Source organism: Lepidochelys olivacea (assembly GCF_965140295.1).
Source record: "Lepidochelys olivacea isolate rLepOli2 genome assembly, chromosome: 7".
Classification (NCBI taxonomy): domain Eukaryota; kingdom Metazoa; phylum Chordata; order Testudines; family Cheloniidae; genus Lepidochelys; species Lepidochelys olivacea.
Window position 1 is genome coordinate 45,210,585 of NC_140417.1, and position 23,490 is coordinate 45,234,074.

General features: G+C 46.7%; 1 protein-coding gene across 1 annotated transcript in view; it reads left to right on the forward strand.

The window, feature by feature from the left end:
- Positions 1–21,596, forward strand: part of LOC311524411 (uncharacterized protein) — a 43,428-nt gene extending 21,832 nt beyond the window's left edge. The window contains exons 5-6 of the mRNA XM_084635473.1: positions 12,440–12,530; positions 18,016–21,596. Coding sequence (XP_084491599.1) covers positions 12,440–12,530; positions 18,016–18,101 — 177 coding nt within the window. The 3' untranslated portion in view covers positions 18,102–21,596. The remainder of the gene's footprint in view (positions 1–12,439; positions 12,531–18,015) is intronic.
- Positions 21,597–23,490: the final 1,894 nt, after the last annotated feature.

Consider the following 23,490-nt stretch of genomic DNA (forward strand, 5'->3'; position numbering starts at 1 on the left):
CTTAAGGACCTAGGTGATGGGAGTTGGAGGTAGTGTTTGGTTTGCAGTGATAGCAGCATATTGGGTCTGGCTGTGGTGAAAACTCATAAGAAGCAACAGGTGAAAAAACAAGAATTATAGAGGGGGGAAAGAAAATCTGTTCTATACTTATTTTCTTTTTGGGTTAAGATTAGGAAAAGGCAGAAGGAGGAGGTGAGCTACGAGATGTTAAAGAAGGAGTAACAATAGAGCTGTGTGGGGAAAGAAAACTACTTTAGCAACTTCAGTAACCAACAAAAGCAAGTGTTGTATCCATGGTCACATGCAGCCAAATGGAGGCTCAGGAACTGCAGAGAATGGAGAAACCTCGAAAGGGAGGAACCAGGCACAGCCAGTGCCAGCAGCCAGGTCAGGGCCTGAGGAAGTTGAGGGAGACCAGGGCCACAGCAGGCCAGGAGAAGCTGGAGAATCCAGGGTGGAGGATGAGACCTCAGCGGGGAGCTTGGAGGATGAATGGAATGTCTGCAGTGACAGGAAGAACAGCAGAGCATCACCTGGGCAGAGTGCTCAGGGCAAATGGGTCTGGGAGTGGAAGAAAGACCAGCTGGAGACAAAGTGACTACAGCTGCAGGAAAGATAGTGTGTGGAGTAGGAATTAAAATGCCAACGTAAGAAGGGAGAACATGACAGACGGCATTATCATGAAGTGGTCACTGAGTGGTTGCACAGCCAGAGGCTAAGCTATTGGGTAAGTGGAGATAGAAATCACACATCTAATTCCACAGGCAATGTAGCTCTTGAGCTGTTTCCTAAACATAAAGAAGGTGGTACCATCTATGTTTTCTAAAGGCTTTGAATGAAGGTGCACACTGAACTGGGTAGCTGCTGTGGATAAGATGCAGTTTCCAGCTCCCTTATCGAATGGTTAATGTTAGCAGCATGATCTCAATGGCCAGTGAAGACTGTTTGAATGACAAGTTTAAAACCACTTTGCTGCAGAAATTTGAAGAGACCTGTGACTCATACAGAAAGAAATTTCAGGGAGCTTGGAAGCAGGGTATTGAGGGGTATTCTGAAGTTGCTGCTCAGTTTGGAGGAGATGGGTATATGGGAGAGGACTCTTCATAACAGAAGAGGCCTTTGCGCTGATTGAAATGGAACAATTTTATATGCTGTGCGCTCAGGAGTTGAAAGTGTGACTCATGGATCGGAAACCCAAAACTCTGTACACAGCAAGCAGATTAGCTGAGGAGTACATCGATAGTCCTTCTGGGACAGATGAAAGGTCGGGGGTGGGGGAGGTGATCACTGTAGTGCTTAGGAGTCCTAGTCATGGACCTTGTTCCCCTTGTGCTAGGTGCTGTACAAACACAGGTAGGAACTTCAGAATGATTTGTAAGCTGCTGAACTTGAAGCTTGGGAAAAGAGAGATTCCCCTGGGGGTTAACCTGGCTGGGGAGGTTGGCAGAAAAAAATGTTTGGGGGGATAGAAGATGACCTCAGGATACTTGATAATACAGGATACAGGATACACGAAAGCTCATGCTCAAATAAATTGGTTAGTCTCTAAGGTGCCACAAGTACTCCTTTTCTTTTTGCGAATACAGACTAACACGGCTGTTACTCTGAAACTTGATAAACAGGGTGGTGGAAACTCTTTCTAGTCCAGCATGACCGGGGAAGGTAATTGCTCTTTAAATGCACAGGGGTGCCTTTTCTTCTCTGTAACTGAGCTGAGAAGGCAGCAGCTAGTTCAGCTTCTGAGAAGTGTAAATTGAGGGTTGTTAAGCAAAACATTTCTTTTGTTTAAATTCCATTTTCTCTGTTCTTATTCTCACCACTTGTAGTTTTAAGGAGATCTGTTGTCATATGGGTGTTCCAAGCAGTCTGGCCTTGAAAGCAGCAAACTTGAACTTCTAAGAAGAGGTATAGGAGGCAAAAGGGGTCTCAGTCAAGGGGGATAGACAAAGGTGTCCTATGCCCGTGAATTGTGTTACCATCAAGCTACAGTAGGTGTATGCAAAGGGAGAAGCTGCCAATCCTTGATGAGAGTTAGTGGTGGTTGGTTTATACTCCTGATAAATTTACCCATTGGTCTGTAATAATCTGAGTTGGTTCATCTCTAGTTATTGCCACAAGACGCATCTTTTCTCCTAGGTCAGTAAGAAGATGGGTGAGGCTGGATACTTGTGTGAGCGGAGCTCTGGTGGGTCTCTGTTGGGATGAGTGCATGAAACATTGTCATCATGATAGTGATGCCTCTGTTTATCTGAGCAATGAGTTTAGCAGCAGTTGGAAAGCACTATTATTATAGAGCTGCAGAAATCTAAGCAAGTAAATACACAGAAAGCTGAGGCTCCCTAAAGAGCATGACTTGGACGGGAGGGGGGTAAGCACTAACCAGCTGTCAAACACCTGCTGGCACAGGCTGCCCTGTGGTTAAACTGACACTAACATGTAGGAAGGAGACTGGCTTAGCCATGATTCTCAGCCCACTTCGCAACTGTTCAGTGTGCCTGACATGGGTAGAGACCAGGATCACCCCAGGTGGCATTTGAAGTGCAATGGGTGGAGGGGAGGGCAGCTAGGCATGAGTTTAAAGGCATATGGATATCTCCTTGGGGCTCTAAAGAGAAAGTGAGGTGAGGAGGAGTAGGAAGAACTGAGAGAGAAGGACTAAGACATTCCTCCAACATGAAATAATTGAGCTAGGCAGAAAAGGTTGTTCCAGCAGAGGAAGTATTGTCCAACGGTTAGGGCACTAGTTTGGGGCCTGATTTCTCTGCTCTGCCATAAACTTCCTGTGTGACTTTGGGTATGTCTACACTATGAAATTAGGTCGAATTTATAGAAGTCGGTTTTTTAGAAATCGCTTTTATATATTCGAGTGTGTGTGTCCCCACAGAAAATGCTCTAAGTGCATTAAGTGCATTAACTCGGCGGAGCGCTTCCACAGTACCGAGGCAAGCGTCGACTTCCGGAGCGTTGCACTGTGGGTAGCTATCCCACAGTTCCCGCAGTCTCCGCTGCCCATTGGAATTCTGGGTTGATATCCCAATGCCTGATGGGGCTAAAACATTGTCGTGGGTGGTTCTGGGTACATATCGTCAGGCCCCCGTTCCCTCCCTCCCCCCGTGAAAGCAAGGGCAGACAATCATTTCGCGCCTTTTTTCCTGAGTTACCTGTGCAGACGCCATACCACGGCAAGCATGGAGCCCGCTCAGGTAACCGTCACCCTATGTCTCCTGGGTGCTGGCAGACGCGGTACGGCATTGCTACACAGGAGCAGCAACCCCTTGCCTTGTGGCAGCAGACGGTACAGTACGACTGGTAGCCGTCATCGTCATGTCTGAGGTGCTCCTGGTCTCCTCTGTGAGGTCGATCAGGAGCGCCTGGGCAGACATGGGCGCAGGGACTAAATTTGGAGTGACTTGAGCAGGTCATTCTCTTTAGTCCTGCAGTCAGTCCTATTGAACCGTCTTATGGTGAGCGGGCAGGCGATACGGACTGCTAGCAGTCGTACTGTACCATCTTCTGCCGAGCAGCCATGAGATGTGGATGGCATGCAGTCCTTCTGCACCGTCTGCTGCCAGCCAAAGATGTAAAAGATAGATGGAGTGGATCAAAACAAGAAATAGACCAGATTTGCTTCCCCCCCTCCCCTGTCTAGGGGACTCATTCTTCTAGATCACACTGCAGTCACTTACAGAGAAGGTGCAGCGAGGTAAATCTAGCCATGTATCAATCAGAGGCCAGGCTAACCTTCTTGTTCCAATAACGACAATAACTTAGGTGCACCATTTCTTATTGGAACCCTCCGTGAAGTCCTGCCTGAAATACTCCTTGATGTAAAGCCACCCCCTTTGTTGATTTTAGCTCCCTGAAGCCAACCCTGTAAGCGCCCCTCCCAGCGTCAGAGCAATGGCAAACAATCGGGCATCTGAGAGTGCTGTCCAGAGCACTCACAATGGAGCACTCTGATGGGGCTAAAACATTGTCGCGGGTGGTTCTGGGTACGTGTCGTCAGGCCCCCATTCCCTCCCTCCCTCCGTGAAAGCAAGGGCAGACAATCATTTCGCGCCTTTTTTCATGAGTTACCTGTGCAGACACCATACCACGGCAAGCATGGAGCCAGCTCAGGTAACCGTCACCCTATGTCTCCTGGGTGCTGGCAGACGCGGTACGGCTTTGCTGCACAGTAGCAGCAACCCATTGCCTTCTGGCAGCAGACGATGCAATACGACTGGTAGTCGTCCTCGTCGTGTCCGAGGTGCTCCTGGCCACATCGGCTGGGAGCACCTGGGCAGACATGGGCGCAGGGACTAAATTTGGAGTGACTTGACCAGGTCATTCTCTTTAGTCCTGCAGTCCTATTGAACCGTCTTATGGTGAGCGGGCAGGCGATACGGACTGCTAGCAGTCGTACTGTACCATCTTCTGCCAGGCAGGCAAGAGATGAGGATTGCTAGCAGTCGTATTGTACCATCTTATGCCAGGCAGGCAAGAGATGAAGATGGCTAGCAGTCGTACTGTACCATCTTCTGCCAAGCAGCCATGAGATGTGGATGGCATGCAGTCCTTCTGCACCATCTGCTGCCAGCCAAAGATGTAAAAGATAGATGGAGTGGGTCAGAACAAGAAATAGACCAGATTTGTTTTGTACTCATTTTCCTCCTCCCCTGTCTAGATCACACTGCAGTCACTCACAGAGAAGGTGCAGCGAGGTAAATCTAGCCATGTATCAATCAGAGGCCAGGCTAACCTCCTTGTTCCAATAACAACGATAACTTAGGTGCACCATTTCTTATTGGAACCCTCCGTGCAGTCCTGCCTGAAATACTCCTTGATGTACAGGCACACCCTTTGTTGATTTTAGCTCCCTGAAGCCAACCCTGTAAGCCGTGTCGTCAGTCGCCCCTCCCTCCGTCAGAGCAACGGCAGACAATCGTTCCGCGCCTTTTTTCTGTGCGGACGCCATACCAAGGCAAGCATGGAGGCCGCTGAGCTCATTTTGGCAATTAGGAGCACATCAACCACCACACGCATTATCCAGCAGTATATGCAGCACCAGAACATGGCAACGCGATACCGGGCGAGGAGGCGACGTCAGCGCGGTCCCGTGAGTGATCGGGACATGGACACAGATTTCTCTGAAAGCATGGGCCCTGACAATGCATGCATCATGGTGCTAATGGGGCAGGTTCATGCTGTGGAACGCCGATTCTGGGCTCAGGAAACAAGCACAGACTGGTGGGACCGCATAGTGTTGCAGGTCTGGGACGATTCCCAGTGGCTGCGAAACTTTCGCATGCGTAAGGGCACTTTCATGGAACTTTGTGACTTGCTTTCCCCTGCCCTGAAGCGCATGAATACCAGGATGAGAGCAGCCCTCACAGTTGAGAAGCGAGTGGCGATAGCCCTGTGGAAGCTTGCAACACCAGACAGCTACCGGTCAGTTGGGAATCAATTTGGAGTGGGCAAATCTACTGTGGGGGCTGCTGTGATGCAAGTAGCTCACGCAATCAAAGATCTGCTGATATCAAGGGTAGTGACCCTGGGAAATGTGCAGGTCATAGTGGATGGCTTTGCTGCAATGGGATTCCCTAACTGTGGTGGGGCTATAGACGGAACCCATATCCCTATCTTGGCACCGGAGCACCAAGCCGCCGAGTACATAAACCGCAAGGGGTACTTTTCGATAGTGCTGCAAGCTCTGGTGGATCACAAGGGACGTTTCACCAACATCAACGTGGGATGGCCGGGAAAGGTACACGATGCTCGCATCTTCAGGAACTCTGGTCTGTTTCAAAAGCTGCAGGAAGGGACTTTATTCCCAGACCAGAAAATAACTGTTGGGGATGTTGAAATGCTTATATGTATCCTTGGGGACCCAGCCTACCCCTTAATGCCATGGCTCATGAAGCCGTACACAGGCAGCCTGGACAGTAGTCAGGAGCTGTTCAACTACAGGCTGAGCAAGTGCAGAATGGTGGTAGAATGTGCATTTGGATGTTTAAAGGCGCGCTGGCGCAGTTTACTGACTCGCTTAGACCTCAGCGAAACCAATATTCCCACTGTTATTACTGCTTGCTGTGTGCTCCACAATATCTGTGAGAGTAAGGGGGAGACGTTTATGGCGGGGTGGGAGGCTGAGGCAAATCGCCTAGCTGCTGGTTACGCGCAGCCAGACACCAGGGCGGTTAGAAGAGCACAGGAGGGTGCGGTACGCATCAGAGAAGCTTTGAAAACCAGTTTCATGACTGGCCAGGCTACGGTGTGAAAGTTCTGTTTGTTTCTCCTTGATGAAACCCCCCGCCCCTTGGTTCACTCTACTTCCCTGTAAGCTAACCACCCTCCCCTCCTCCCTTTAATCACCGCTTGCAGAGGCAATAAAGTCATTGCTGCTTCACAGTCATGCATTCGTTATTCATTCATCACACAAATAGGGAGATGACTACCAAGGTATCCCAGGAGGGGTGGTGGAGGAGGGAAGGAAAATGCCACACAGCACTTTAAGCACAGCACTTTAAAAGTTTACAACTTTAAAATTTATTGAATGACAGCCTTCTTTTTTTGGGGCAATCCTCTGTGGTGGAGTGGCTGGTTGGCCGGAGGCCCCCCCACCGCGTTCTTGGGCGTCTGGGTGTGGAGGCTATGGAACTTGGGGAGGAGGGCGGTTGGTTACAGAGGGGCAGCAGTGGCAGTCTGTGCTCCAGCTGCCTTTGCTGCAGCTCAACCATACACTGGAGCATTCTGGTTTGGTCCTGCAGCAGCCTCAGCATTGAATCCTGCCTCCTCTCATCACGCTGCCGCCACATTTGAGCTTCAGCCCTGTCTTCAGCCCGCCACTTACTCTCTTCAGCCCGCCACTTACTCTCTTCAGCCCTCCACATCTCCTCCCGGTCATTTTGTGCTTTCCTGCACTCTGACATTATTTGCCTCCACGCATTCGTCTGTGCTCTGTCAGTGTGGGAGGACAGCATGAGCTCGGAGAACATTTCATCACGAGTGCGTTTTTTTTTCTTTCTAAGCTTCACTAGCCTCTGGGAAGGAGAAGATCCTGTGATCATTGAAACACATGCAGCTGGTGGAGAAAAAAAAAGGGACAGCGGTATTTAAAAAGACACATTTTATAAAACAGTCGCTACACTCTTTCAGGGTAAACCTTGCTGTTAACATTACATACACAGCACATGTGCTTTCGTTACAAGGTCGCATTTTGCCTCCTCCCACCGCGTGACTACCCCCTCAACCTTCCCCCTCCCTGTGGCTAACAGCGGGGAACATTTCTGTTCAGCCACAGGCAAACAGCCCAGCAGGAACGGGCACCTCTGAGTGTCCCTGAAGAAAAGCACTCTATTTCAACCAGGTGACCATGAATTATATCTCACTCTCCTGAGGATAACACAGAGAGATAAAGAACGGATTTTGGTTGAATGCCAGCAAACATACACTGCAATGCTTTGTTCTACAGTGATTCCCGAGTACGTGTTACTGGCCTGGAGTGGTAAAGTGTCCTACCATGAAGGACGCAATAAGGCTGCCCTCCCCAGAAACCTTTTGCAAAGGCTTTAGGACTACATCTAGGAGAACCGCAAATGCCAGGGCAAAGTAATCCTTTCACATGCTTGCTTTTAAACCATGTATAGCATTTTAAAAGGTACACTCACCAGAGGTCCCTTCTCCGCCTCCTGGACCCAGCAGGCAGCCTTGGGTGGGTTCGGGGGGTACTGGCTCCAGGTCTAGGGTGAGAAACAGTTCCTGGCTGTCGGGAAAACCGGTTTCTCCGCTTGCTTGCTGTGAGCTATCTACAACCCCCTCATCATCATCATCTTCTTCGTCCCCAAAACCTGCTTCCGTATTGCCTCCATCTCCATTGAAGGAGTCAAACAACACGGCTGGGGTAGTGGTGGCTGAACCCCCTAAAATGGCATGCAGCTCATCATAGAAGCGGCATGTTTGGGGCTCTGACCCAGAGCGGCTGTTCACCTCTCTGGTTTTCTGGTAGGCTTGCCTCAGCTCCTTCAGTTTCACGCGGCACTGCTTCGGGTCCCTGTTATGGCCTCTGTCCTTCATGCCCTGGGAGATTTTCACAAAGGTTTTGGCATTTCGAAAACTGGAATGGAGTTCTGATAGCACGGATTCCTCTCCCCAAACAGCGATCAGATCCCGTACCTCCCGTTCGGTCCATGCTGGAGCTCTTTTGCGATTCTGGGACTCCATCATGGTCACCTGTGCTGATGAGCTCTGCATGGTCACCTGCAGCTTGCCATGCTGGCCAAACAGGAAATGAGATTCAAAAGTTTGCGGTTCTTTTCCTGTCTACCTGGCCAGTGCATCTGAGTTGAGAGTGCTGTCCAGAGCGGTCAGAATGGAGCACTCTGGGATAGCTCCCAGAGGCCAATACCATCGAATTGTGTCCACAGTACCCCAAATTCGAGCCGGGAACGTCGATTTAAGCGCTAATCCACTTGTCAGGGGTGGAGTAAGGAAATCGATTTTAAGAGCCCTTTAAGTCGAAATAAAGGGCTTCACTGTGTGGACGGGTGCAGGTTTAAATCGATTTAACGTTGCTAAATTCGACCTAAAGTCCTAGTGTAGACCAGGGCTTTGGGTAAGTCAGTCTGTCTCTCTGTGCCTCAGTTTCCCTATCTGTACAATGGGGATAACAGTCCTGCCCTGCCTCTCAGGGGTGTTATGAGGATAAACATATTAAAGCTTGTGAGACACTAAGATACCATGTTAATGAGGACCATATAACTAACTACCTCAGACAGACAGAAAAGGCAGCGAGTATCCAAATACAGTTACCGAGGGTTCTTGAACACAAAACCAAGTAAAATAAAGAATTGTCCCTATGTGGCATAGCCTTGCACTGTCCTTTGACAGCTAAAACATCCGTTCACATTTTTATGTATTACATCACAAAAAAAACTACATTAAAAAGTAGAGCTGGTTGGGAATTTTCCACCAATGTTTTTTCATTGGAAATTGGTTTTCACAAAATTGAAAATTTCCCCTCAGGGAATTTTTTTTATTTCCCATCAGAAAAATCTAAACAAAATAGATCCTTCTGGGTTGGGTTGACCCAAATCAGAACATTTTCAGCTCAAATTGAATCAAAAAGTTTTGTGTCAGGGCAGTTCGGTGTTAGTCTGTGTCCGCTGATGCAGTGTCTCATGGGAGACGGTAGTTCAGGTGCTTCCTGCCCGTGTTCTTCTCTATGGGCCAGACTCCCTGACGAGACTGCATCTCCCATTATGCACCACAGTCTTCTCTCTGGCTGAAATGATGTGATGCATCATGGGAGTTAACGTAACCATGCATTTCCATCATGAAGATGTGGTCCAGCCAGGGAGCGCCAGCCCACAGAGGAGAATAGGGGGACCTTGAATTGAAACGTCTATGAGACACCATAGCAGCTGATGCAGGCACAGATTAATGCTGAACCAACCTCAAACAAAACATTTCAACAGGCTCAACAAACCAAAATGAAAGAGTTCGATTCAGCAATGTTGAAATGAAAGGTTTTGAATCAACCTTTTTTTTGCACTTACTGTTCTGTGATATTTCACTTTTCCGTCCCAATTCCAGCTGAAACCAAATTTCACAATATCGCCATTTCCACAGGACAGAAATTCTGATTTGAACCAGCTCTAGTTAAAAGGACATTACAGCTGCAAAGTCAAACACCCCAAAATTAGGAATGCCAGCATTAAGGATGCCTGTGCAACTCAAATTTTGTTCCTTTGTGCCGATGCATTATGATACAGTCTTTAATTATCTGATCCCATACTATTTTTTTCGACAGGACCCCTGCCTCTTTCAGTGCCGAGGATGAGACTGGGTGGAATAGAGCAGGCATTTAACAGAACACAGCAACATTACACAAGAGTTTTAGGAGAGGAGGAAAGGAAAGAGACTTTATGCATATAAAACTATAAGGGCAATCCAGGGAGGTAAAATATAGTTTCCCAAGATGGAATTTGTGGTTTACACCGCTGCTCTTGAAAAAAGTGCCATGGGATGTTTAATGACCACAATTGGCCAGGACCTCAATTTTACATCTTATCCTGCAGCGCAGCTTTCCCTGGTGCCATAGAGGGCCACTGGCTTAGTATTGACAGAAATCCTTACTAAGCCACCACTACTACTTCCTGCATCTCCTGTTTCTTCCTTGGAGGTCATCTTTCCACATACTGACCTGGCCCAACTCTTCCTTAGCTTATGAAAATGGATTAAATTACAGCGCAAGTGGGTAAAGCACAATGCCTTTTGGTGTTTAATGAACACCTGTAAAATGCTAATAGGACTCCAGGAGCTGGGGTCAGCCTGATGTTTGGACCTAAGCCCCTGACACAGTGGTATCTAGGAGCCCTCTTTCCATGAAGCATCCTTAGTAGTTAGAGTACCATGGTGCACAGAAGAACCAGCAAGGGAGGAAACTAGAGCACAGGTGCAAGTCAACCAATTCATAAGAGAATGTTACGGGGTGACTTGATCACTTCATAAGTACCTACATGGGGAACAAATATTTGATAATGGGCTCTATAATCTAGCAGGCAAAGGTAGAACATAATCCAATGGTGGAAACTGAAGCTAGAAATAAGGTGTAAATATTTAAGTGAGGGTAATTGGAACAATGTGCCAAATGTCATGGTGGATTCTCCATCACTGGCAATTTTTAAATCAAGATTGGATGCCTTTAAAAAAAAAGAAAAAGGATATGTTCTAGTTAAAAAAGGGATTATTTGGGGGAAGCTCTGTGGCCTGTGTTGTTCAGAAGGTCAAAGTAGATTGGGATGGGCAAACTACAGGCTGCATCCAACCTGTCAGACCTTTTAATGCAGCTTTCGAGCTCCCGCCAGGGAGCCGGGTCAGGGGCTTGCACTGCTCTGCATGTGCCGTGGCTCCATGCGGCCCCCGGAAGCAGCGGCATGTCCCCACTCTGGCTCCTATGCGTACAGGCAGCCAGGGGGCTCCGCACACTGCCCCCACCACAAGCACAGGCTCTGCAGCTCCCATTGGCCGGGAACCATGGCAATGGGAGCTGCGGGGGCAGTGCCCACAGACCAGGCAGTGTGCAGAGCTGCCTAACTGCGCCTCCACATAGGAGCCAGAGTGGGGACATACCGCTGCTTCCGGTAAGCGCTGCCCGGAGCCTGCACCTCTGACCCCCTCCCGTGCCCCAACCCCAACCCCCTGTCCCAGCCCTGATCCCCCTCTCACCCTCCAAACCCCTCAATCCCAGCCTGGAGCCCCCTCCGGCACCCCAAACCCCTCATCCCCAGCCCCACCACAGAGTCCGCACCCCCAGCCAGAGCCCTCACCCCCCGCCCCAGACCCCAACCCCCTTCCCCCATCCTGGAGCCCCCTCCTGCACTCCGAACCCCTCAGCCCCGGCCCAGAGCCCCCAGGCCCCACCCTGGAACCCAACACCCCTGGCCCAGAGCCCATACCCCCTCCCACACCTCAACCCCCTGCCTCATCCTGGAGCCCCCTCCATTATTCTGAGCCACTCTGCTCCACCCCCAACCCCCTCCTGGACCCCAAAGCCTTCATCCCTGGCCCTATCCCATAGCCTGCACCCCCAGCCAGAGCCCTCACCCCCTCCTGCATCCCAACCCCTAATTTCATGAGCATTCATGGCTCACCATACAATGTCCATACCCAGATGTGGCCCTGAGGCCAAAAAGTTTGCCCACCCCTGGGCAATGGTCCCTTCTGGTCTTGGAATCTATGCATACTGATAGTGAAATCTGATCAGTGGCTTGTGTCCTATTGTGATGCCATCCTTTACTATCCTCAGTGTGATATAAAAGCATCAAGGAGGAATAGACCAATGGGTTTATCTTGATAGTTTCAGGATCTATGGTAAATTGATATGAGTATCAAACTTTCTGTAAATCCAGCACACTGGTGCACATACGGTCCTCTTTATTTTCCATCTGCAAATGGGTTAAATGGGCTAGAAATGAGACGAGAGCAGAGCTGAATGGCTACCCTCTAGTTTCATAGACTGCAATCGATTTCTATTTCTGATATTCCACAGGCAGGCTGTGGGATTTCCTGGTTTGCTGTCTTGTGCGCCTGCATCATAGGTGAGAGTGTTCCCCACTAAACCGACATTGCACAGGCTGCGGGGCTGCCTCCCTCACAAATAGCATAATAACTGAATGCCTTCAACAACCATTTCCACACTCTCAGACATCACATACGCATATACCACAGGAACACATCCTGACACCACACACAATACACATTGAGTGCATGCATACATACAGCCAGCATGGGCACAGGCTGAGAAGATGGGCCTGTCCTCACTCCTGCACAGCTAATTGTTTAAAAGGCACTAATTAAAGATTTTTTTGTTCGGATCTAATTCGTTTGGTTGTATTTTATCTTCTCTGACATGATTTCTGTGTTGTTTGTTGGTGATTTGTTTGTTTTTTCTTTACAGCCTCAGCTACTGATCCAGGAGAAAGAAACTCAGGAAGGATATTCCCAAGAGAGCAGTGACCTGAATTCTAATTCACCGCCTGCCACAGGAGGTTTGGGATTAGATACACAGAATTACACACGGTTAAAATATACAGCCATCCTTGCAGTAAACCATGTATATATCCCAGCATCTATAACACCATATGCTAGGACTCTGCTGGATCTTAGAAACTAAGCAGTGTTGTGTGTGTCAGTACTTGAATGCAAGACCTCCAAGGAACACTGCATCAGTATGTCTTCTGCAGTTTCCACAGTATGCATCCGATGAAGTGAGCTGTAGCTCACGAAAGCTTATGATCAAATAAACTGGTTAGTCTCTAAGGTGCCACAAGTCCTCCTTTTCTTTTTGCATCAGTTTGCAAAGCCAGTATGTGACACTTCCCCCTGTATCAGTACTGAATAGTCCAGCATGCTGTTACAGGCAGAGAGAGGAAGCACTGTACTTCTGGTTTTCCAAGAGGTTATGAGACTGAGGTTCTGGCCACTTTGGATGTATTTAAGATCAACCAGAAATTATGGGCTTGATGCATGAATCACTGGATGAAATTCTCTGGGCTGTGTTATGCAAGAAGTCAGACTAGATGAGGTACCTTCTGGCCTTAAAAATAGGAGTGAAGGCTCTTCTGCTCTTTTCAGGAGAGTGTGGAAGTTGTTATTGTCATGGATAAATTCCATTCTGGATAACTTCATGCTGCCTCCAGTATGCTGTTCCTCTCCCCTTCCAGTCGTAAACTCTCGGTTAGTATTGTGTGCTGTTAAACGGTGGCTGGGATTTTACCAGAGATGCTAACATTTCAGTGGTCGATGAAATGACAGCAGCATATAGTGTCAGGTTTCAGAGTAGCAGCCATGTTAGTCGATATCCGCAAAAAGAAAAGGAGGACTTGTGGCACCTTAGAGACTAACAAATTGATTTGAGTATTAGCTTCATATTCTCTGTGTATATAAAATCTCCCCGCTGTATTTTCCACTGCATGCATCCAATGAAGTAAGCTGTAGCTCACAAAAGCTTATGCTCTGATCAATATGTTAGTCTCTAAGGTGCCAAAAGTACTCCTTTTCTTTTAGCATATAGTGTGTATATCCGATTGTAAAGTGCTTTGAGATTCTCCAGGATGAATGGTGCTGGGTAAAAGTAATACCATTGTCATAAATTTAGAGATGGGCCACAGCTAAAACCTTGGTTCTGAATACACCAGACCCTTGGAAAAGTTTGAATCCAGATTTGACCTTTGCAGCTTGAGCCCATTTCTCTCACAAAGACTTGTGCAGAATGAAGTTTTACCATCAGTGAATTTTGCAGGAAGCTGGTCCTTTAATGCTTTCCCTTGAGTGGGTAGGGAAAGGGAACCAGCAAGAGGTAGAAGTTGTCATTAACACTGACATGCGGTCAGCACAGCTGCACCCTCATCCCTTTACCGTTGGTGGCGTTTAACCTGGCGTGCAAAGCAAGCTAACTGACGTCGGGGAGCCAAACCCAATCTTGATTTCTTAGAAAGTCCCTGGAGATGCCACAGGATGAATGCCAAGTTTGTTAACCTCAGTTGTTTGATTCGGTTTCCTCTTTGACTCCTGCTCCCATATCACTTTCCTGCCACTGAGTTGCATGATGACATCAGCACAGCCCCAGGCTTATAAGTGATGACCTCACTTCCTGCCCAATTCTCTGTCTTATTTCTGCTTTTCATAGAGCTCTTAGCATCACCCAAAACCGCACCCTTTCAGTTTGAGCAGGACTGAGGGCACTGGCATGTGGAATACATTTCCCTCCTGTTACACCGACAGGCAAGCACAGATGTGTTAGGATAAGCAGATGCTGCAGTGAGTGTGAGATGGCAGTGTAGCATGTGGTACTGTAACACAGCCAGCTAGTTACTTCAGTACTTTCTGCTACACAGATGGGGATGCTTTCTTCTAGTGTGTGTGGTTCACTTCCTGGAGGTGCAGAGATTTGTAGCACTGGAGACAGGAAAGCTGCTGTGTCCTGGAGTGAAGTGTGGAAGGTAATACAAAAGCATGCATAGTATGAAATCTAATTCTCCTCCTCTCTAGAGTCATTCATAGCAATTTTAATTCAAACAATAGCCTGAAAATGAATCTGGGATGCAGTCTTGTATGCGGAGCCTTTAAGCTGCCTTGCTGGAGACTTTCTAGATTTCAGATTCATTCAGGAATGTGATGCAGCTGTAGCTGCTTCCAAACCACGAGTTTCTGAATGTGAGCCAGGTCCATGCATCTGCAACTAACTTAAAAACTGGGTGCTATGCTGCGGACAGGATTTGCACTCTCCACACAGAGTGTGACATCTCTAGGGCAGCTAATCACTGAGATGTCTATTGTCTTTATTGAGCTTTTGCAGGACAGGACTGAGATGCTGTGATAGGAACAAGGAGTCCTTGTGGCACCTTAGAGACTAACAAATTTATTTGAGCATAAGCTTTCATGGGCTAAAACCCACTTCATCAGATGCATGGAGTGGAAAATACAGGAGCAGGTATAAATACATGAAAAGATGTGAGTTGCCTTACCAAGTGTGAGGTCAGTCTAACAAGACAATTCAATTGACAGCAGGATACCAAAGGAGGAAAAATAACTTTTGAAGTGTTGATGAGAGTGGCCCATTTCAAACAGTTGGCAAGAAGGTGTGAGTAACAGTAGGGGAAAATTAGTATTGGGGAAATTAGGTTTAGGTTTTGTAGTGACCCAACGACTCCCAGTCTTTATTCAGGCCTAATCTGATGGTGTCCAGTTTGCAAATTAATTCCAGTTCTGCAGTTTCACTTTGGAGTCTGTTTTTGAAGGTTTTTTTGTTGAAGAATTGCCACTTTTAGGTCTGTTATTGAGTGACCAGGGAGGTTGAAGTGTTCTCCTACTGGTTTTTGAATGTTATGATTCCTGATTTCTGATTTGTGTCCATTTATTCTTTTGCGAAGAGACTGTCCGGTTTGGCCAATGTACATGGCAGAGGGGCATTGCTGGCACATGATGGCATATATCACGTTGGTAGATGTGCAGGTGAACGAGCCCCTGATGGCATGGCTAATGTGATTAGGTCCTGTGAAGGTGTCACTTGAATAGATATGTGGACAGAATTGGCACCGGGGTACGTTGCAGGGTTTGGTTCCTGGGCTGGTGTTTTTGTTGTGTGGTTGCTGGTGAGTATTTGCTTCAGGTTGGGGGGCTATCTGTAATTGAGAACTGGCCTGTCTCCCAAGGTCTGTGAGAATGAGGGATCGTCCTTCAGGATAGGTTGTAGATCCTTGATGATGTGCTGGAGGGGTTTTAGTTGGGGGCTGAAGGTGACAGCTAGTGGCGTTCTGTTATTTTCTTTGTTGGGCCTGTCCTGTAGTAGGTGACTTCTGGGTACTCTTCTGGCTCTGTCAATCTGTTTCTTCACTTCAGCAGGTGGGTATTGTAGTTTTAAGAATCCTTGATAGAGATCCTGTAGGTGTTTGTCTCTGTCTGAGGGATTGGAGCAAATGCGGTTGTGTCTTTAGAGCTTAGCTGTAGCCAGTGGATCGTGTGATGTGGTTTGGATGAAAGCTGGAGGCATGTAGGTAAGTATAGCGGTCAGTAGGTTTCCAGTAAAGGGTGGTGTTTGTGTGACCATCGCTGATTTGAACTGTAGTGTCCAGGAAGTGGATCTCTTGTGGGGACTGGGAGTGGATGGGTTATTACATAATTTTTAGTTTATTTCCCCATACTAATTTTTCCCCCTACTGTTACTCACACCTTCTTGTCAGCTGTTTGAAATGGGCCATCCTGATTACCACTATAAAAGTGATTTTTCCTCCTGCTGATAATAGCCCACTGTAATTGATTTGTCTCGATAGAGTTGGTAAGGCAACCCCCATCTTTTCATGTTCTCTGTATATATATCTTCCTACTGTATTTTTCACTCCATGCATCTGATGAAGTGGGTTTTAGCCCAGGAAAGCTTATGCCCAAATAAATTTGTTAGTCTCTAAGGTGCCACAAGTACTCCTCGTTCTTTTTGCTGATACAGACTAACATCGCTACCACTCTGAAACCTGTGATAGGAACGTGTCAGGAAGCTTGCACCTTCTAGGAACTGCCCTATGCACAGCTCTACTGGGGCTGATGGTCCCTTGTGTCGTGATCACTATATTAATACACAAATAAAAAAAACAAACCTGGAAATATCCAACTGGACATGGTCTGGCCTGACTCCTTGCTGGTCTCTCCTTAATGAGAGCTTGGAGGAGGAAGAGGGAAGTGGAGGGGAAGAATCAGAGAGGAGGGGCTCCTGCAAAAGTGCTGTGGGCGAGGCAATGACAAAGAGTTGAGAGAACTGTTCCAGAAAGAGTGATTTGTTTCCTGGGCCCTGTGCAGCCTGAACCCCTTCTTTCTGAGATATTCCCAGGGTGCTGATTCTAGGGTTTCCTAACAGCTCAGAGATTTTGCTTTGCGTAGATTTCATTACTTTTCAGTTGCCTATATCCTGTGATGACACCAACTGCAGCTCAACCATTGAAGTTTCTCTAGTTGCCCAGGCTGGGTGTTCCTGCCACCCCTCATGACAGAGTGCTGCATGATTAATGAGCCTGACATCACCTACTTCCCCAAAACCACAGAGGAAGCCTTGACTTGTTTTGTTTTATTATTTCAAAAATAAATCATCCTTTCTAGTGAAACATAGGGGAGCAAGAGAAGCCCCCAACTCTGCAATCAGTGCTGCCAGGACCCAGCCAGAAGCAGGAGGGAAATTTGTATTTTGTTTCCTCCCTGCCCTTCTCCCACCCTTCGCCTCCTCCCTTCAGTCGGGTTGGTGGTGTGAGAGTTCAGCCCACTGGCAAACCGCGGAGCCACTCCTTTCCCGGGACCAAGTCTAACAGCCATCCCAGCTTTCCCTGAAACAGAGAGCCAGGTACAGGTCGGGGGAACTCCCTGATCATCTGCTCTGACCTCCTGCATAACGCCAGCCAGAAAACTTCCCCCAGGGACTCCTGCATCCAGCCCATAACCTCTGACCTTTCTGAGCACACACTCATGTAACCACTGCAAGGTTCAGATATTTATTTGGACTCTGGGCCTGATTAGCTACCCACTGCAGTCGCTGAGTGTGTTGCCATTGACGTCACTGAGTCAGGGATCAAGTCCTTTATGAGTTCCCTTCAACCCACCTCCTCGCAATCCTCCATTTACTTTCTGACTCCTCCTTTCCTTCCTCCCCTGCTCCTCAGCAACCTCAAACAGCTGTGCGACTCCCACTCCATGCTCTCCCTACACCCTCCCAGTCCTTCCAATCTCTCCTGCTGTCGCTCCAGTGAAAATCTGGTACAGGCCACTGAAACCACCCCTGAGCATTGCTGCCCAGGTGCACCTAACTACTGTAGTTCAGGTCTTTGTACCTTGGGGATTTGGAAGGAGCCCCTCAAGGCTGCATGATGCTCAGGGACCACCCCTATTGCACATGGTGCTGGGAATTCTTTAACCCAATGCTGTTGCTGTAACAGGGAGGTGTGTGGGACTCCAGAGCTCTAACCCCATCTTTCTCATGCTATCTCCCTTTAGGCGCTCCTGGAAAAGATTCTCATAGGACGGGCAGGACTACAGGCCTCAGGAGATCTCTGAGCACTGCCCCGGCTGCACCACAGTAGCACCCTGCCTGCTGATGTTGTACTGAAGCCACAAGGATTAGGAAAATCAACCAACCCAACCAACCAACCTTAATTTCACGCTTAAAATACCCTCCACCCCATAACTTTGGCAAAGCCAGAGCCCCTGCTGCCCTCCTGCTCACCCAGACAGCAATCTCAGGCATGACAGCCAGAAAGCTGTATTGAAAAAACAGCAGCCTCCTTGTGAAGGGGATTCCCCCACCTGGTTTGTATTAGACCTTTGCAAGGAATTAGGGTTACATTAATCTCTTAAAAAGACTTTACAACTTGTAACTTGTGCTGTCAGGAATAGCCATAGTCCCACAGGGAAGGGAAGCTGACTTAATATATGCAAACACAGTGCATGTGACCTAGTCACACTGGCACTCTTTGAGCTCACCTAGTAACACCATCAGGGGGAATGGGGCATAAGCTTCTATTTTCAGGAGAGCATTGAGAAAGCCTTTGGGGACCAGCTCCTGGATTGGTTGCTGCTCATTTCCTCGGGCAGTGAAGAATCCTTTCTCCCACTCTCCCCAAATAGAAAAAACAATGGGAATTGCCAAACTGCCATGGGCCAGTGCTTCATCTAGTCAGTTACCCTTGCTTCAGTCTAGAGACCTTGGAGGAAAACGTAAGACTTGAAAAAGCTGGACTGCTGGGCGGGGGGAGGGGTAGGTCTTCCTCCCCTGTTGATAATCTTGCTCCCTGAAACATTTGGGTTGATGAACCTTATTTTTTATCCTAGCTAGTGTCAGTCCAGGGGTTATTTGGGGGGCCATATCCCCACAACCAGTCCACACCCAGGAACAACTCTCAGTGAAGTCAATGAGAATATTTCATGAGTAAGCACTAGATAAACACAGAGTAAAGACCCCTGGATTCTTAACAGGTGTGTCTGCAAAAAAAAGGGTTGCTTCTTTACTGAGCCTCATGACTGGTATTACCAACTCCAAAACCACCTTGGAAATTCAGTCACCCCCTGGTGTGTCTGCATGTTTAGAAACTAAACATATGGCATCCTCTGATCTTTATACTATCCAATTTCAGGAGTGCCTTGGGATATAGCGATAGCCAATAAGTTTCGGGTTATTGCAAGTGGCTGTTGGCCTCATGCTTCTGTACCAGATTTGATCTATCCAAATCTTGGGGTCCAGGGTGTTTTTAATATCCAGTCCCACGCAGTGGAAATCCACTGGTATTTTCTATCCCTTGGAATGAATTCCTGCCTCATAAAATCGGCGGAGTAGATATTTCAATTATATGGGACAAGATATAAAAGTGGACAGCTTTTACACTCGTTAAAATATTTAGTAGGACATAATTGGCTATATATGTAGGGAAGCAACAGCAGAAACCTGTGAAATGGCTGGATTTATTGAGCTCAAACGTTGACCTTTTACCAAAGATCTGTTCCTTTAGCAGGTAATTATTTCACATAGAAAAATCCCTGTAGCTTTTTAGGAGGAATGGTTAACTCTGGAGATGGGTAATAGAATGTGGGGCATTTCACCTCTAGGCTCTGAGATCAAATCCAATCCAACATAATAGTAACAAAGGATTTTAGACCCCTAACTTCCATTTATTTTAATGGAAGTTTGGCATCTAAGGCCCAGTTCCAAAGGGATTAAGACCTTGATCCTGTAGTTGACTCCACGCAGGGGGACTTCTTGCACTAATAGTTGTTTCTGTCTAATGGCTGCTCTATGGTAGTCTACTTGAAATGAGTTAGAATGACTCAGCTGAGTTCCTAGTGGAACACCACATCACAATAACCATTTCCGCTCTTCTGACAGTCTTATCAGAGCAGGCAAGGCTGAAGTGGTGCAGATACTGAATGACTTTATCAATGTGGTGGTCACTCCCAAGTCAAGAATGAGGCAGGTGGGTGAGGGTTGGGGAAGATTGCACTGCTACTTATGCTATCCCTGTTCTATAGATAAGTAGAGGAATTTAGGTCCCAGGGCTGACAATGTAATGGCTTTCCTAAGCAATAAATCTCCTCCCAGATATACAGAGAGAAAATTTTAGCCTTGCAAAATTTCCATGAAAATTTATCAGCACAGGCACAAAAACTGCCCTGGACTATGCTGCTGATGCAAACTGATGAGGAAGGAAGGAATAATATTTCCCTCACCTATAGTTTTCTTGTAAGTATTCTTGCTGAATAGTCCATCTTCCCCAGATGGACAAAATATTATTTGTGGTTTCCACCATCCTTCTCCATGAGTGCAATGATGGTGCTTTGGAAGGGAAAAGGTGAGCATGTTTCCTGCTGCATTTTCCTTAATTTTTTTTAGATACCTCCACTGCTTACCACTTTTAACTATTCCCAAACCTGGCTGCAGCGGCATAATGGGCGAGATTCATATTTTTTGGTACATTCCATTAGAGGATCCATTTTATGCTCTTCTGAGTTCAGCTACTGGAGCTGGGCTTCGTATCAGGTGGATACAATCATCCAGTTGTGGCTCATCTCACAACTCAAAGGCTGTGCTGGATGGACACAGAAATCCATTTCAAGTTCTTGACTCCAGGTGAATTGACAGACTGTAGGAGTTCTCTGTCTGCCAGACTCTAAATGCTGATTTAGCTAATATTTTTCATCTGTGAGTGTGACAGGCAAAAATGCCAGACTGGGATTTTCTCTTCACCTGAAATGGATTTGGAGTAAGCATTTGTACAATATGTGGTCTGGTTAATTACTGTATCGTGATTGACGTTCAGGCATTTCTCAGTATATTATCTAGATCTTTCTCAGTTGGGAAACGACAGGGAAAGGAGACTGGCTTTTGTTTTAACACAAATGACTGAAAAATCTGGTTAGTTTCAGGTAGGGAGGGCAGTTCCCCTTTGGCCACATCAGTGTCCTCTGTCTTGTAAAACGGGTCAGTCTTTGCTACCTCTTGCTGTCTCACTCAGCAACCACAACAGAAAAAGTTGCCATAAAAGCATGGCTATATTGGGAACAACAAGCAGAATTCTATATTGTTGGGAGATAATCTGTGTCTGCTCCTTTTAAGAGTCTGGTGCTGTGAAAAACTTACCTGTACTTTTTGTTTCAATCTTCCTGTAGAGACTGGGGGTGAAAACCTGGCCCAGCTGAAGTTAATGGCAAAATTGCTGTTGCCTTTAATGGGGCCAGGATTTCACCCTATAGCTTTATTAGTTCTTAGGAAAAAAAAATAGAATGCTTTTTATTCCCCATGTTTGACTTTTCAGTCTGTGCAAAACAATGGGCCAGAACCAAAACCCTGCATCTAAACAAATGAATTTGTAACCTTTGCAATGCAATCAGATCAAATATATCAAGTCCTGCAATCAAATCAAAATAATTACAAGACAGACAGATTCAAAATCTCAGTAGCCAGATTCTGATTTTGCAGAATAAAAATTGCGGTGGTTTGGATCTACATCCCATTTTATATGTGCTCTAAAGTTTGGTAGGATCAGCTAAATGGTTCTGGTTTTGGCCCATGGATAATGATAATGTTAATTTGGGATTAGCTTTTAATTTTGTTAATAAAGATGTAAGTCAGACAGCACCTCTGGGTTCAATTTTCTTGTTCTTTGTGCTTTCTCTTTGAGTGATGAACCCAGTGAGAGTGCATGGCATTTGCAAACCACAGGACATCTGAGCTTTTCTTCCTTCACCTTAAACAAAGATTATAAAATAATAATTGGTCTGTATGACACAAACATGATAGATAATGAACTCCAGGGAATGCAGCAGAAGAATGAACAGATGTTAGAGAGCTTATTCCTTCACTCTCCCACTTCCCTGGTCCTTCTCACATGAACAGAGAGCAACAATACCCGAAGTCCGAAGGAGCAAACAATTCGATGTTTATTGGGGTGAACTTCCAGCAAGCTTAAATACAAGTTCCTTTTCCTTATTTCCGAATCCCAACTTACTTCCTGTTTGCCCCTAATTTATATAGTAATATTCTTAGCTATACCTTAACCAATCATTCTACTAAAATTTAACTAACCAATCCTAACATATTGTAACATGATTATGTAACCAATTATATCCCACCACCTTAGTTTACACCCAGCAAAATTAATTATACAGCAGACAGGAACAATCACAGAACCAGACAGAGATTATACAGACAAACAATAGCAAAGTGGGAACTATAATGGCAAGACAATACAGAAGTGAGGATTTCACATCCCAGTATTGATAAGTGAGTTCTTGCCAGACAGGATGCTATCAAACTAAGTTTTCTTTTACATTTTCTAGGCACTTCCCTTTCTCTGGAGCTGATAGGCACTATCAGGACAGGATTGTATTCCTAACAGCCCAATAGCACCTTCTTTCCATGTGACTACTTTGGAATGTGAGGATGTGACCGGTCGCTTCCCAGCTTATGGCTGCCTCTGTCGCTTAGCCAAAGGCCTTAGCCTAAGAACAGGGGCCCAGACTGTCACAGTAAGAGAAGGACCTTACATTGGCAGACAGTGATTTTGATTCTCTTTTATACCTCTAACTAGCCAAGTGATAAGAATATACCTAAATTCTTAAAGTACAGGCCTTTACAGACAGGCCTGAATATCTGTATCCTAACAACAGACAAGTCACATAAGCCAAATTTTCAAACTTGAGTGCCTAAAGTTAGACACCTAAATCCTTATTTACCAGCATCTTCTGATAAAAAGACAGTAAATTTAAAGGTGCATAAACTGGAATTGGTTTAATCAGAGTAACAATTAATTCTGCTTCCCCCTGAACAAACGCATACTTCCCACAATTTATTCCATAATGCACACATCCCACAATAAAATTAATTCTGTAGTTCTTTGTACAACTAATTCTGCTCTCACACACACACAGGCTCACCAGTTAATTCCACAGCCTGCTGATCAGTCCTTCACCCCCACACAACTCCCCAGCACAGCATGTGTCCTCAGTCAGTCCTACCTCTCCATCAATTCTGACCCCATATGCTATCCCTCATCCTAATCAATCCTGTTCCCAAACACACCTCTTTACAGGATCTGTGGTTGAGGGAGTGGCAGCAGCCCTGGAGGGCTTTTCACCATACTCCTGGAAAGAGGTGGTTTTGTGGGGCTGTAACTGAAGCCCTGGGAGAGGAGGGCTACTTCTTCCCCCTCTGCCAGGGCAGGCTGTTTGTTCTCAAGGCTGGATCATTCCAGGAAAGCTCCAGCCCTGTGTTGGCAAGAGCAATGCCTGTTTCTCATGCTAATGGACAAGCTGGTCCCTAAGCATGTGCAGCAGCTCTGATCGGCTGTCATTCCCCAAAAGGCAGGGAAATAGGGCAGAGAACTAACTGTATGGGGATTTCCCCCTTAGATTCAGAGTTTTCCCTGTACACCCTGAAGCCCCACTTGGTTTTATGCCTACTATGAACATCTTCCCTCCCTG